Raw genomic sequence first — 15,773 nt, forward strand, 5'->3', positions numbered from 1 at the left:
AAGGGCCCTTTCCAAGCACAGGCCCCTCACATGCACGTGTGTGCGCGTGCATAGCTCCAGCACCACCTGCGCACACGTGTTCAGACACAATGGCTCAAAGGCCAGGCAGCCAGGCAGCCCACTTTGTACTGCTAACAAGAGGGCCATAATTACAGGAAGGGGCAGCCGGGCAGATAAAAGGATACAAAATTTCAACATCTGTTGCCATAAAGGGATAAGGAGAAGTGAAACGCAAAGTATCAGTTTGGTGTCAGCAGGCAGAGAGCCAATTTCAAAGAGTTCAGGGGGACAGAGGGGACAAGAAAGAAAAAGGAAAGGGGTGGGGGGAAAAAGAAAGAAAGAGAAAGAAATTACAGGGTTCCTTAAAGAGGTAAAGAAAAAAGAAAATGAAAAAAGCTGTCAGTAATACTTTCAAAGGAGACGGCACATACTTAAAGAGGGGCAATTCCCATAATCGCCCTGACCGAGGACCAGGCCCGCTGCCCCAGGTGGAGGGTCAGGGGCAGAGACAAAGCCACACCTGGGTGGGACGGGCACTAACGGTGCCCTCAGAGTGGCCCAGCCTGAAGTCAGGACCCCGTTGTTTCTGCAGACAGAAAGGGGTGTAGTCGGGCACCCTTTGTCATTCTAATGCTGTAGGATGCTGTGATGTGTATCTACCAAGTTCAGTCCAGGGTTCCAAGATAAGTTCCAGGCCACATGGTGGCCAACAGGGTAGCCCTATGAATGCTCTAAGGGTCACCATCTCCAGCCACAGGGGTAAGGATCAGGGAGTGCCTCATGGTAGAGGTCTATTCATGCTAAAGAATGAGCAGTGTTTCAGTAGGCAGAGAAGGGGTATTTCAGGCACAGGGGTCAGGTAGTAGAGCAAAAGCCCAAGGGAAAAACACATGGTGTCTGTCACAATATGTGAGAAACTTCTCTGCCCCTGCCTCTGTTGAGAAAGAGAAGACTTACGGGCTTTAGGATGGAAATGGAGGAGTCATGGGGCACCAGGGATGATGCTGGCCAGAAGGCAAAGGGGAGATGAGGTGGGATTATGGAGGGGTGTGAGTCACACACATACAGAGCAGTGCACTACCTAGCCAAGGACTCAAACCCTCAAACCCTAGGAGGAGCCAAGTCACCAAAACCCACCCCTCCTTTCTTCTTTACCCAGCACTTCCTGGTTGGCTTGGAGCTACAGCTGGCCCCCTGGGAAATCTCCAGAGCTGAGTGAGACCTCAGGCCTCTCCATCCAGGTGCCCACGTCCCCACTGCCTCATCTCAGGGCACCAAGGCCAGATCCAGCTCAAACGCACCTTAGTAAGGGCAGAGCCAGGGGAAGATCTGTGTGTGATGTCAGGCCAGTCAGAAACCTCCCCCCCAGGGTCTTCCAGCAGCAGGAGGTGTGCCCCACACAGACACCACCATTCCTGGGGCAGAGCCAAGGGCCCTGACAAATGCAGACAGAGAACACTAGATGGGCCTTCGTTCCTCCAGACTCAAGGTCAGGAACAGGATGACTTTGGCACAGTTCCACAGGGCCTAACTAGGGATACCTCAGTGGCGAGTGAGTGGCAGGGTCAAGATAGAGCCCCTGGGGGCCAGGGATGGCCTGAACACCATCAACCCTTGGAAACAGGAACTCTAGCACATCCAAACTGGGGGAAGGACTCATCTTTCTTTCCATCTGCTTTACACAGGTTAGAAATCCCCTGCCGCTGGGCCCAGCCCATGGTCCACAGCTCTAAGAGAGAGGCAGGAGAGGAGGAAGAGTGGGGGACAGCCAAGCTCCCCACCATCCAGGCAATGTCTCGGTGCCCACGGCCACTCTCAGACTGGTGTGCTCCAGCTAGCACCTTGCTTCCTTGCCCCCGCCCCACTCCCCGCCAGAGGAAGAATAGAGGCTCTAGGAATGCTGAGGCACAGAGGGCTTAAGGGAGCCATGATGACCTTGAAAGAGGTCCTCAGACACTGAAAAGCAGCCTAGGCTGCCTGAGGACCCATACCTACGACACAGATGGACGAGGGCGCGCTGGTGCCCAGCTGGTGCCTACGCCTCTGAGGTGTGTCCCAGCCCCCACCACCACCCTGAGGGCAGCCTCTGGAGGGGCCATGCTCTGAGCAAAACTCCCCTCCAGTGCACCTCCCCCCAGGCTGAGCACACACATAAAAGAGAAAATCCCGGCCCTCCTCAGGTTTCAACGGTGACAGGTTAAAAGCAAAGAATCCACCCAGCACCGAGCACCGCCCCGCCACTGAGTCCTGCCTGCGATGCTGCTCCACCTTCCAGATTGGCCTGTCAGTCAGGCTTTAGCGTTATTGAAAGATCAAACTCTGTCCTGCCTGTTCATTACCTTAATCCTATTTTCTACATGGCTTTATTATCTGCTTGGGCTTCTTTGGGAAAGACAGCTACAGACAGTCGTCCTGTCCATCCATTTCCTCCCACCAAAAGTGGATGCCTCCATCAGGGCATCTTCCCCCTCAGTCCCTGCACCACTGGTCCTCAAGCTTCCCTGAGGACGGAAGAGGTTAAGTGAGGCCTGGCTCCTCAGTGGTGAGGAGAGGAGTCTGGGAGCCAGAGAGCAGGTAGTTGAATCCAAGCAATGCCCAGGGCAGCCTTGCCTCAGGCTGGCCAGAGGGTGCAGTGACTATTTGTTGACTGGCTCCAGTGAGAACTGAGGCCATAGCTGTCTTGTACCCATTCTCACCTGGGTCCTTTCTGGGTTCTATAAAGGCCAGTGTTTAGTGTTAGTGAGGTCTAGTGGTTTCATAAGAGAATGCTGTTGAAGGAACTGGTGCCTTAGAACTCCATTCTGGCCACTAATCTGTACCCCAGCATACCCTCACCAAGGCAACCACAGGCAGAGGAGGCCATTCAAAGGTTACTCAGCCTTCAAGATATAGCTGGACCACGGTGGGGTGATACACACCCTCACTGCCCCAGCTTGTCTGCCATCCCAGGCCTGGGTCAGTATTGATGCCAAGCATACCCAACAATGTGACTAAATCAAACTGACTTTCAGCAGAAATGCCTATCTCTGTGACCTCATCAGTGAAAAAGCAAACTATCTAATTAGAAATAGGCAAACATGAGCAGACATTTCACCAAAGAGAATATATAGAAGGCAAATAAGCACATGAAAAGATATTCAACATCATTAGCTACTAGGGACATTTGAATCAAAACCACAAATAACACATCCATTAAAATAACTCAAATAAAAAATAGTGACACTACCAGATGCTGTTGAAAATGTGTAGAAACTAGATCTCTCAGACACTGGAGTCAGAATATAAAGTGGTAAGATACTGAAAACAGGCTGGCAGGTAAAAAAAAAACTAAGCACATACTTAACAAATGACCTAGCAATTGTATTCCCAGGCAGTAATTCAAAAAAACTGAGAACGTGTGCCCACACAAAAGCCTATACACAAATGTTCAATAGTGTGATCCTCAACAGTCAAAAAACAGAACAGCCCAAATGTTCTTCAATGAGTGAATGCTGATTGATGGGGAAAGAAACTTTGGTATATTCATACCAGAGACGACTGCTGAGCAAGAAGGAAGAAAGCACTTCTGACGCATGCAACAACTTCTGTGACTCTCAAGGGAATTATGCAGCATAAAGAAAAAACCTCCAAAGATTACATATTACATATATACTACATATATGATTTCATTTATATACTACCTTCAAAATAACAAAATCATAGAGATGAAGAACACCTCAGTGGTTGCCAGGGGTTAGCAGCAAGAGGGAGGGGCAGAGGACGGGCGCGCCTGTAAAGGTGTACAGGAGGGGTCCTTGTGCTGATGGAGCAGCACAGTTCTGTGTCTTTATTGTGGCAGTAGTTATATGATTCCACACATGGGATAAAACTGCAAAGAGACTTATACACACAAACTAAGAATAATCAGATAAAGGGCTGCGGACTGCACCACCTGTGCCTACCAACTGGCTAGGTTTGATATTACGGAAGATGTTACACAGGTACCTTGCCTTCCTACTTTTGTAACTTCCTATTAATCTATAATTATTTCAAATGAAAAGTTTAAAAAAAACAACACACAGAATAGCAGGTAATCAGATGGGAACGTGTCAAGCCTGGAAGGCAGAGAACTGTAAATAAAACCTGGGTGTATTTTAACTGTTCCGTATTGTTCTTCTTAAGGATCTGTGGGCACTTCCAAAATTTCTTTATTTTAGAAAAATCATCTCTGAGGATAGATAAAATTTTTTATAGCCACATAGTCAGGCACTCCTTAGAGAAGAAGTATCATATCCAAACTGTTATCATAAGTTCTACATGAAATTATGTACCTATTATAAATTACTTCAACAGTTTCCATAAGCTAACAATTGGTCCTATGTGAGAAGGTGACACAGTGGAGCCTGTTGGGTTGTGGGGCATAGTCCTTCCAACCTCCTTCTGGACCACTTGGGCAAGTGAAATGGGCTGGCTTGGGCAGCTCTTTCCTTGGCGTCCCAGCTGCTCCAGCCCCACCCACCCTGGAAGCCATGGTGGGCTTAGGAATCTCTTACCTGTTGAGGTCCCAGATTCTTAAAGGTGAGAAGTGCCCACAACAAGCCGTCCCTGTCACAAAGGAACTGCCGAACAAAAGGAGAGCAGAGTCAGGTCTGACTTGTCAGAACTTGTGGCGGAAATGGCTACACAATTGGAAGTGCTGTGCTTATTCTCCAGGGGACCATGGGGTTAAGCCAGGATGAGAGAAGCAGCCAGTAGAGCCATCGGAGAAGTTGTGGGAAACCATATGGAATCAGAGTGATGGCTGTAACCTCCCAGAGTTGCTTGGCCAGAGGACCCACAGGTTCAATGGCAGCTGAGTTTGCTGCTCAGACCTGGTTGGGTGGTCTCTGCCCACCATAAGAATGGATCTCTAGATGTGCAACTGAGGCCAAGGGAGAGCAAGCCTGTTGGTCTTCAGTTGTATTAACACCAACTTCACGATGCCACACCACAGTAATGGTCTCCCTGTAATAGGTTGTTGGGCACTGGAAGCTAATGCCCTGGTCAGAGGTGAGGGAGGCTGGGCGGCTTTACTGAAGGTTTTAAGCGCTGGGGAATATGGTAACATGATACAAGCACAGGGCAGGTATAAAGGCACCAAAGTGAGAAAAGGCAAACGATGCAGGGTGGGTAATGACATGAAAAGGTGAGGGTGGGAAAGCAGGGAATGTGAGGGTCCAGGCAGTCAGGACTGCCGTGGGAGTGGGATGAACGTCAGAGTTTAGAGGACAAAGACATGGCAAGAGAGAAGGAACACTCTGACCACACTGCCCAAATTTAAGAGCCTGAAGTCGGACACGACTGAGCGACTTCACTTTCACTTCTCACTTTCACACACTGGAGAAGGAAATGGCAACCCACTCCAGTGTTCTTGCCTGGAGAATCCCAGGGATGGGGGAGCCTGGTGGGCTGCCGCCTATGGGGTCGCACAGAGTCGGACACAACTGAAGCAACTTAGCAGCAGCAGCAGCTTAAATCCCTAAAAAGTTCAGCATATATAATCTGCAGTTTCATTTTAAGTGGGGACTCAAACCCAGTGAGAAGAATCCATTCAATGAGCCAGGCTGGCCACAGTACTAGGACTAGAACTTGAACCCATGTGCCAGACCACTCGTTTGTCAGAGGATTTGGAAGGTGTTGGGAGGGGGAGCCTGCAGGAACCCTGGGCCTGAAAATCTAAACTGGAACAAGAGAGCTGAAAGCAGTTATGTCACTCAGGAGCCCTGAGGCAGGGAAGGGCCATGTCCCTACATGTCTGGGCTTGGGGGGAGGGACTGGACATATTAATGACACGTTAGCACTGTGGGGCAGCAGCCTATCGGCCCTGGCCCTGCCCAGCACCTGTGGCTCTCTGATCCCAAGCATGTCAGTGGGGAGATGGATTTCCGCAGTTGGGGCTCTAGGAAGCCGATGGCTTTGGCTTGGTGGGGGGTTGGCCTGCTAGTTGCTGATAGAGGAGATGTTAGGGCAGGCACTGGGAAAGCCACTGATTTACAATCAAAATTGCAGGGCAGGGGTTAGTGTTTCAACCCCAGGCAGACAAAAAGGCCACATAAACCACCCTGGGGCATCCATGCCTCAAATCAAGACTTCTCTAGGGACATGCTCAGTCTTCCCAGCCTCCTATCAACCCATAGGCATGCCAGTAGCCACTAAACTAGAATGGTATTCTAAAACAGTCACTCTGTCATGCTCCAAGTGACACCCAGCCCGGTATGCAGCCACTGGACACTGAAGCCCCAAACTACAAAGCCAGGAGGTGTTATCCTCACTTCCCTCTCCCACCAGCTTTTTTCTCTTGAGGGCAATCAGTAATAACTGGCAAAGCTAATCACCTTGGGTTGGAAACATAACAGCCCTTAGAAATCATTCATGCAGGCAGTGGGGCTCTTCAGACTTTTGAGAAGTAGGGAGCCAGGTGAGGGGCACCGGCACAGACGCACGGACTCTCAAGAAGGCCTGGGCAGGCCTCTGACTGGCCACAGGCCTAAACTAGCACCAAGGTGAGGCAATGGAGAAAGAGGGGAGGCGCCTCCCCAGCTCTGACTTCCCAGCAGGGATGGAAACCCCTGCCCCTGGACTCCTGTCCTCTATTCCTGCCCACCCACCCCCGACCCTAACCCTCTGCCTCCAGGAGGAACGCCTCTCACCTTCATGCCCATAAGGACCTTTCTTAATTGCCTGGATATAACAACTGTGAACATTTCTTTCCAAAAGCAGCCCTTCTCCCTTGCTTAACCATGTAAAGCAGGAAGGAGGTACAGGAGGGAGAGTAGAAAGTCCCTCTAGCATTTATGAGGGCCTAAGAGTTTAATCAAATTTAACACTCAGTCAAAACAAACAAAAACAACCATGTAAGCAGCAATTAGGCAGATTTGGAGCCAGGTCTTGCTTAGAACATTCACCAAGACTCACATCCAAACCACGGAGACTGTCAGCCCTCCGAGAGACAGGGACGGCCAGCCCTACTCAACAGGCAGAAGCAGGATCTGCTGGCTGCTCAGTAGCCTGACAGGCCTTCCTCTTAAGTCCTGCCACACCCTGATCTCACCTGCACGAGACAAATAGCATTTGAAGGGTTATCTTCCCATCTTCCTTTTGAGATCATGGACTGTCTGGTGGCTCTTGTGTATTCTAGTGCCCAGCACAGTGTCTGCTACCAAAAAGATGCCCAAAACAAATCTACAGACTTCAACTGAAAGGGCCTTCCAGAGTTCACAGCCAACACAGCAGAGGAAGCTAGTCATAGGAGCTGTGAAGGGGGTCCCTCTGCTTCTTAGAGAATTAATCCCCAAATCTCCAAGCTCAGACCTGAATAACACATGACACAGTGTTGGTGCAGTGAGGTTGTACAGTGAAGCACAACCAGATAACAGATGAGAAGAAAGGAGCATGACAAGGCTATATATTGTCACTCTGTGTATTAAATTAAACGCAGAGTACATAATGCAAAATGCCAGGCTGGATGACTCACAAGCTGGAATCAAGATTGCCTGCAAAAATACCAACAACCTCAGATATGCAGATGATACCACTCTAATGGCAGAAAGTGAAGAGGAACTAGAGAGCTTCTTGATGAGGGTAAAAGAGGACAGTGAAAATGCTGGCTTAAAACTCAACATTCAAAAAACTAAGTTAATGGCATCTGGTCTCATCAACTCATGGCAAATTAATGGAGAAAGAGTGGAAACAGTGACAGATTTTATTTTCTCAGACTCCAAAATCACTGCAGACAGTGATTGTAGCCATGAAATTAGAAGATGCTTGCTCCTTGGAAGGAAAGCTATGACAAACCTAGACAGCATATTAAAAAGCAAAGACATCACTTTGCCAACAAAGGTCCATATAGTCAAAGCTGTGGTTTTTCCAGTAGTCATGGATGGATTTAAGAGTTGGACCATAAAGAAGGCTGAGTGCCAAAGAACTGATGCCTTTGAATTGTGGTGCTGGAGAAAATTCTTGAGAGCCCCTTGGACTGCAAGGAGATCAAACCAGTCAATCTTAAAAGAAATCAATCCTGAATATTCATCGGAAGGACTGATGTTGAAGCTGAAACTCCCAATACTTTGGCCACCTGATGTGAAGAGCCGACTCAATGGAAAAGACCCTAATGCTGGGAAAGATTGAAAGCAAAAGGAGAAGAGGCTGGCAGAGGATGACATGGTTAGATAGCATCACCAACTCAATGGACATGAACCTGAGCAAACTCCAGGAGATAGTGAAGGACAGGGAAGACTGGCATGCTACAGTCCATGAGGTCACAAAGAGGAGGACACGACTTAGCAACTGAACAATAACAATAACCAGCAATACCTAAAAATGTCAACACACACACACATGAGAAAAGGACACGACCTAGCAACTGAACAATAACAATAACCAGCAATACCTAAAAATGTCCACACACACACACACACACACGCTCTCTCACCCTGAGGGTCTGAAAGTCATTCTGACTCCACAAACTCTTCTCTTTTTGGACCAGAAGAAACAAGCCTTCTACAATTTCTCATCCAATTTCTCATCCACTCTACAAAGTTTCACCCTGCCCAGATGCCCAAGCTACCTTACTGGCCCCCGGGTCCCAATTTAGGAAAACCTGGCCTCACAGAGATCATCCATAGGCCCAAGAAGACGACATAAGAGCCCTCACATCAGAGAGAAAAAGAGAGTTGGGAGTTCTGGTAGTCAGGTTGAGGAATAGAAAATAACAAAGATACAGAACAGAGCAGAGCAAAGTATGAAGGAAAATCAGTCGGGTGTGGGCAGGGTGAAAAGAAGGTATATTCATGCTGCCTCTGCCTTAGTTTGGACCCTCTTAACTACACTAGGGGAGAAGGCAATGGCAAGCCACTCCAGTACTCTTGCCCAGAAAATCCCATGGATGGAGGAGCCTGGTAAGCTGAGTCCATGGGGTCACTCAGTCGGACACGACTGAGGGACCTCACTTTCACGCATTGGAGAAGGAAATGGCAACCCACTCCAGTGTTCTTGCCTGGAGAATCCCAGGGACGGGGGAACCTGGTGGGCTGCCGTCTATGGGGTCGCACAGAGTCGGACACGACTGAAGCGACTTAGCCGCAGCAGCAGCAGCAGCAACTACACTAGGAAGTGACTGAGCACTTGCTGTGTGCTCGAGTCCGCAAAAAAATGTCTCCAAAGCACTATTTTGTCTACTGCCTCATGTCTGACAGACGAGGACACTGAGACACACAGAGAAGTAACAGACTTGATCTTGCTCACACATGGAGCAACCAGTGGGACTAGAATTTGAACCCAGTTAGTCTTAATTCCAGAGCCCAAGTGATTTTACACCCTGTGCCCTGTAAGTTCTTTCCCCAGCACCTAGTATAATGCCTGCCACATACTGACAACTCAAATGCTTACTGAATGAACGAATGGACAAGTGAACAAATGACTCCACCTGGGAGAAGAAAGGAGCGACGGAGGGGCTCTGAGGAGGGGCAGCAGAAGGGTGTGCTCGGCAGCTGTGCCCCGTGGCTGGCCTGGAGCTGCCCAGCTGGCCCAGGCCCCAGCCGCCTCTGAGCTGGGCTGACACACTTTGGCAAGGGAAGCCACCAGAGCTGTCACATCATTCACCAACATGCCCATCAAGTGTATTCAGTTCTCTTCAACCCGCATTGGCATTTTAATTACTGTTGGGTAAACTAATTTGTACAAATGAAGGCCGGGCTGCCTAATAGAATATGCAAGCTCTCTGACCTCTGACAGGCACTGACACGAGATACAAAGGCCGCCGAGGAAGGCTTTTTATCTGAGCCTTATTACTCTCTATTACTCCAATTAGTCAGGCTCCAGTGCTCCTAATTGGAGGAAAAATTGCAATTAAATCAATTTTTGATGGGCTGCAAGTGGGCTCCCGAACCGCCCTGCTTGTGAAACACTGATATTATAGCAGCAAAGGTCACAGGCTTCATCGGCACCTGGGCACCCCCTGATTTCCCTTGGCCCCCTCCTAAAACGCCTCAAGGAAACCCCTGCCCCTCCATCAGCTTGGCCAGCAAGGGTGGGAAGAAGAGAGTCATTAGAACATGTCAGGTCTCATTGCTACTGCCGCCATCTGCTAACCTGCGCCATGGACATCATTATAGCGGCTAAGTCCCAAAGCATGAATGCAGTGCGAAGGTCACACAAACTCACCGGGTGAAGCTAGGCCAGGAGCAGAAGTGCAGTGACAGCACTGTGAGGGAGGGACCAGCGGAGTGGGAACAGGAGGTCAACAGAAGTCAGGAAGAAGAGAGACACAGTCCTGGGCAGGTAAAGGATGAGGCAGCCATTTCCCAAGATCCAGTCAACAGGGCACCCCAGGCCACCCAAGGGGAAGGGAAATAGATGTATTTGGGAGGGAACAAAAAAAAGAGAGACAAAGAAATCTTGTTCTCATCAGCAAACATCCACCTTGCAGTGGGGGTACATATACCTGAATGCTCTCCATTAGACCAGAAGGCTGAGTGACCCATCAGTGATGAGGCCTACCGTCCATAGCAGTGCCTGCCTATCAAGCCTGGGGAGGAGTGCCCAGAACTAAAGCTTAACCACAGAGGAGAAGGTAAACACAACTTTGTTCACCAAACTAAAGGACAACAAGACAAAGACGCCTCTCTGAAACTTGAATGAGTAAAGTTTAAGGCAAATAAAAAGCAGGTCCATTTCACATAGCATCTGGCATACCATTACCTCAAAGAGATGGTGCAAACAGAAAATAAAAATTCAAAAGAAGGTTAGCCAACTTCATGGGTGATTGAACCAAAATGGATTAACAGGGAAAGAAGGATGTACCTTGTCTTAAAGGGGTCAAGACCAAAAATAAATGCTGGTCTATCTACTTAATGGAATATTAAACAGACATTTAAAATGATATTCCCAAAGAAGATAGACAAAATGTTTTATAAGAAAAAAAAAAAAGTAGGGTATGAGCAGCATTAATGGAACTATTTTAAAACAGCTTGAGTGGAGAAGGTAAACACAACTTTGTTGATCAAACTAAAGAATCATACAACTAATTATTTTTAATTACAAAAGAGGCAAGCATACACAATGGGAGAAAGGTCAGTCTCTTCAACAAACAGTGTTGAGAAAATTGGACAGCCACTTGCAAAAGAATGAAACAACTATCTTATAGTGTACACAAAAATTAATTCAAAATGGATTAAAGACTTGAATGTAAGACCTGAAACCATAAAACTCCTGAAAGAAAACACAGTAGTAAGCACCTTGACACCACTCCTGGCAATGATTTTTTGTATCTGACTCCAAAACAAAAGCAACAAAAGCAAAAATAAACAAGTGGGAGCACATCAAGCTACGAGACTTCTGCAAAGCAAAGGAAATCATCAACAAGATGAAAAGGCAACCTATTGAATGGGAGAAAGTAATTGCAAAGCATATATCCAATAAGGGGCTAATATCCAAAATATATAAAGAACTCATACAACTCAATTGCAGAAAGCCAAACAATCTGATTAGAAAATGGGCATAGGACCTGAACAGACGTTTTTCCAAAGAAGACAGAGATAGCTAGCAGGCACATAAAAAGATTCTAAACATTGCTAATCATCAGGGAAAATGCAAATCCAAACCACAATGAGATATCACTTCACATCTGTTAGAATGGCTGTCATCAAAAAGACAAGAGATAGCCACTGCTGGAGAAGGTGTGAAGAAAAGGGAACCCTCATGCACTGTTGGTGGGAATGTAAATTGGTGTAGCCACTATGGAAAACAATGTGAAGTTTCCTCAAGAAAGTGAAAAATTGAACTACCATTTGTTGTTCAGTTGCTAAGTAATGTCTGACTTTGCAACCCCATGGACTGTAGCATGCCAGGCCTCCCTGTCCCTCACTATTTCCCAGAGTTTGCCCAAGTTCATGTCCATTGAACTGGTGATGCCACCCAACCATCTCATCCTCTGCCTCCCTCTTCTCCTTTTGCCTTCAATCTTTCCCAGCATCAGAGTCGTTTCCAATGAGGCGCCTGTGGTCAAAGTATTTGCATTAGGTGGGCAAAATAGTGGAGCTTCAGCTTCAGCATCAGTCCTTTCACTGAATATTCAGGGTTGGTTTCCTTTAGGATTGACTGGTTTGATCTCCTTGCAGTCCATGGGACTCTCAAGAGTCTTCTCCAACACCACAATTCGAAAGCATCAATCCATCAGCACTTTGCCTTCTTACGGTCCAACCCTCACATCTGTACACGACTATTGGAAAGACTATAGCTTTGACTATATGGACCTTCATTGGCAAAGTGATGCCTTTGCTTTTTAATATGCTGTCTAGGTTTGCCATCGCTTTCAAGTAACAAATGTCTTCTGATTTAATGGCTACAGTCACCATCCGCAGTGATTTTAGAGCCCAAAAAGAGAAAATCTGTCACTGCTTCTACTTTCTCCCCTTCTATTTGCCATGAAGTGATGGGACCAGATGCCATGATCTTCATTTTTTAAATGTTGAGTTTTAAGCCAGCTTTCACCATCCTCTTTTACCTTCATCAGGAGGCTCTTTAGTTCCTCTTCACTTTCTGCCATTAGAGTGGTATCATCTGCATATCCGAGGTTGTTGCTATTTTTGCAGGCAATCTTGATTCCAGCTTGGGAGTCATCCAGCTTGGCATTTTGCATTATGTACTCTGCATATAACTTAAATAAACAGGGTGACAATATACAGCCCTGCTGTACTCCTTTCCCAATTTTAAACCAGTCAGTTGTTCTGTGTAAGGTTCTAACTGTTGCTTCTTGACCCGCATACAGGTTTCTCAGGAGACAGGTAAGATGGTCTGGTATTCCCATCTCTTTAAGAATTTTCCACAGTTTGTTTTGATTTACACAGTGAAAAGCTTTTATGTAGTCAATGAAACAGAAGTAGAAATCTTTCTGGAATTCCCTTGCTTTCTCTATGATCCAATGAATGTTGGCAATTTGATCTCTGGTTCCTCTGCCTTTTCTAAACCCAGCTTGTACATCTGGAATGTCTCAATTCAAGTACTGCTGAAGCCTAGCTTGAAGGAGGAACTACCGTATGATCAAGTAATTCCACTTCTGAGTATTTGTTTTTTTTAAAAAAAAAATAGTAATAATTTGAAACGATATATGCACCCCCATGCTCACTGGAGCCTTGTTTAAAATAGCCAAGCTATGGAAACAACCTAGTGTGCACCGGTGGACGAATGGATAAAAATCTGTGGTGTGCATATATACAATGGATACCACTCAGTCATAAAAAAGCATGGAACCTTACCATTGGGGGCTTCCCTGGTGGCTCAGATGGTAAAGAATCTGCCTGCAATGTAAGAGACCCAGCTTTGATCCCTGGATTGGGAAGATCCCCTGGGATCCCCTGGGATTGGAAAGAGGGCATGGAAACTTACTCTAGTATTCTCACATGGAGAATACCATGGGCAGAGGAGCCTGAGAGGCTCAAGACCATAGGGTTCCAAAGAGTCAGACATGACTGAGCAACTAACACCCACTTGCCATTTGTGATACATACAGGCCTTAAGGCATTAGGCTAAGTGACATAGGTAAGACAGAGAAAGACTAATACTATATGATTTCACTTATATGTGCAATATAAGAAAGAACAAAATGAATCAAAACAAAACAAATGAAAAACCAAGTTCACAAAGAACAGACTGGTAGTTGCCAAAGGGGAGGAGGTAGGGGACAGGAGAAATGGAACAAGGCAGTCAAAAGGTACAAACTTCCAGCTATAAAATAAATAAATTACGAGGATGTAATATACAGCATGATGGCTACAGTTAATAATACTGTGTGGCATATCTGAAAGTTGCTAAGAGAGTAAATCTTAAAAGTTCTCATCAAGAAAAAAATGATCATAACTATGTAAGGTGATGCATAGTAACTAGACTTGTGATAGAGATCATTTTGCACTGCATTCTAATATCAAATCAGTATGCTGCATATGTGAAACTAATATAACGCTATGCTTCAACTTTTAAAAAAACAGCCTGTGAACAGAAAAGGAAGAAGTGGAATGAAACTCACTAAAATGCTTCAGGTGACTGCATATGGGCAACAGAGTAATTAGCAATTCTTTCTTCTTTTAAATTTTATTTTATAAATCTTTAATAAGTAAGTGCTGCTTTTTAAAGGGAAAAGTATATTATTTACATCTTATAAGAGAAAACACAACATAACCAAACATTCCTGCCCACTGACTCATGGCCAAAAACAAGTGGACCCGATAATGAGCTGCCTGCTGAAACAGGTGTCAGCAGTGGTGGCCCTGGCACACCTTGGGCTGAAGCTGTGGAACTGATCAGTAGCCCAAGGTTAGGACAGAAAGCCCCAGGTCAGCAGGGAGGGACTCCACTAGCCTCTTTCTCCTAACTCAGCACTGGCCAGCAGAGAGCAAGACTGGTCCTGACTCCCACGGTGGGCAGAGGCCTGGAACACCTGTCGCAGTCAGTGTCTACCTGCCTGCCTGTCTTGTGTGTCTCTCCTTCCCTCTCTCACACACACACACCTCAGGCCCCTCTCAGCCCATGTGCCTCTGGATAGGATGGTGCAAGTAAGCCACCTAGGTCAGGCTCTGAAAGTGTCCAGAGGCTGGGGCTCCCCAGGCTCGCCCTCCTGATAAAGACTCTAACAACAGCAACAGAACAGGCTTTCTGCTTTCCCACAGAGGAAATTCCTCTATGGAAACACATAATGCTCATTTTCCATTTTAACCAGTGGTAAAAGGGCAGGCTGGCCAAGGATATAAGACCCTGGCCCAGGCTAACCAAGAGGAGGCTTGAGGTATAGAGGCTGCTCTTCCCAAATGCACCAATTCCACTTAATAAACAGAAACTTACAAACTTGAGCAATGGAAGGGCAGAATTAATATAAAAAATTAACTACATCAAAAACAAAGACTCACAGTACAATGGAATAACATACATTCAATCTACTGAATTTATTAACAAGACATGTTAGAGACGTTTCTACACTCTATTTTCTATCTGTACGGCCTCTAAACACAAGTTTTGTCCACCCCCAAGAAGAAATGGCACTATATTCCAGTGCTAAAGGAAAAACTGACTGGGTCAGACTTCCTGAGAAATGATGAATACTGATCCACAAAACTATGTACCTAACAAGAGGCATGAAAAAAGAAGAAATACATATGGTCATTATTTGTGGACACTATAACTGTCTACGTAGAAAATCCAAAAGATTCAACTAAAAGTACTGCAACAAATTTCAGAGTAGGATGAGGTGGATGGCACACTGTGTATGACAGTGGAAAGGAGAGTTGGGGACTTCCCTGGTGGTCCAGTGGCTGAGACTCTACAACTCAATGCAGGGGGCCGGGTTACATCCCTGGTCAGGGAACTAGATCCCACATGCCACAACTAAGAGTTCACATGCTGCAACTAAAGATCTCTCATGCCACATAACAAAGACTGAAGATCTCTTGTGCCGCAACTGAGATGCAGTACAGCTGAATAAATAAATAATAAAACAGCGAACGAGAGAGAAAGGAGTGTGGGCTCAGGACTGCTGGCTCTCCCACCTGGTAACCATGGGACCTTGGATGAGCAATTAACTGGGCTTTCTTTAACAATAAATCAGAAATATTAGGACTTACTGAGAAAATTATATGGGATAAGATGCTTAGAGCAATGTATGGCACACAGCAAATGTAAACTATTTTGCACCAGCAAATGTAAACTATTTACATTTGTAATGTAAACCAGCAGATGTAAACTATTATGCACCAGCAATCACCAAACAA

General features: G+C 46.4%; 1 protein-coding gene across 4 annotated transcripts in view; it reads right to left on the bottom strand.

The window, feature by feature from the left end:
- FBXW4 (F-box and WD repeat domain containing 4) overlaps positions 1-15,773 on the bottom strand; it is a 108,916-nt gene that overhangs the window by 29,779 nt on the left and 63,364 nt on the right. For 3 of the 4 annotated variants that reach the window (XM_088842279.1, XM_088842278.1, XM_055424821.2), the window contains exon 6: positions 4,533-4,598. The exons of the other annotated variant lie outside the window; for it this stretch is intronic. In XM_088842279.1, the coding sequence (XP_088698405.1) occupies positions 4,533-4,598 (66 nt within the window). The remainder of the gene's footprint in view (positions 1-4,532; positions 4,599-15,773) is intronic. 4 annotated transcript variants of the gene reach the window in all.

This window comes from Moschus berezovskii, chromosome 12 (assembly GCF_049115385.1).
Source record: "Moschus berezovskii isolate FMDL1 chromosome 12, NW_MosBer_1.0, whole genome shotgun sequence".
Classification (NCBI taxonomy): domain Eukaryota; kingdom Metazoa; phylum Chordata; class Mammalia; order Artiodactyla; family Moschidae; genus Moschus; species Moschus berezovskii.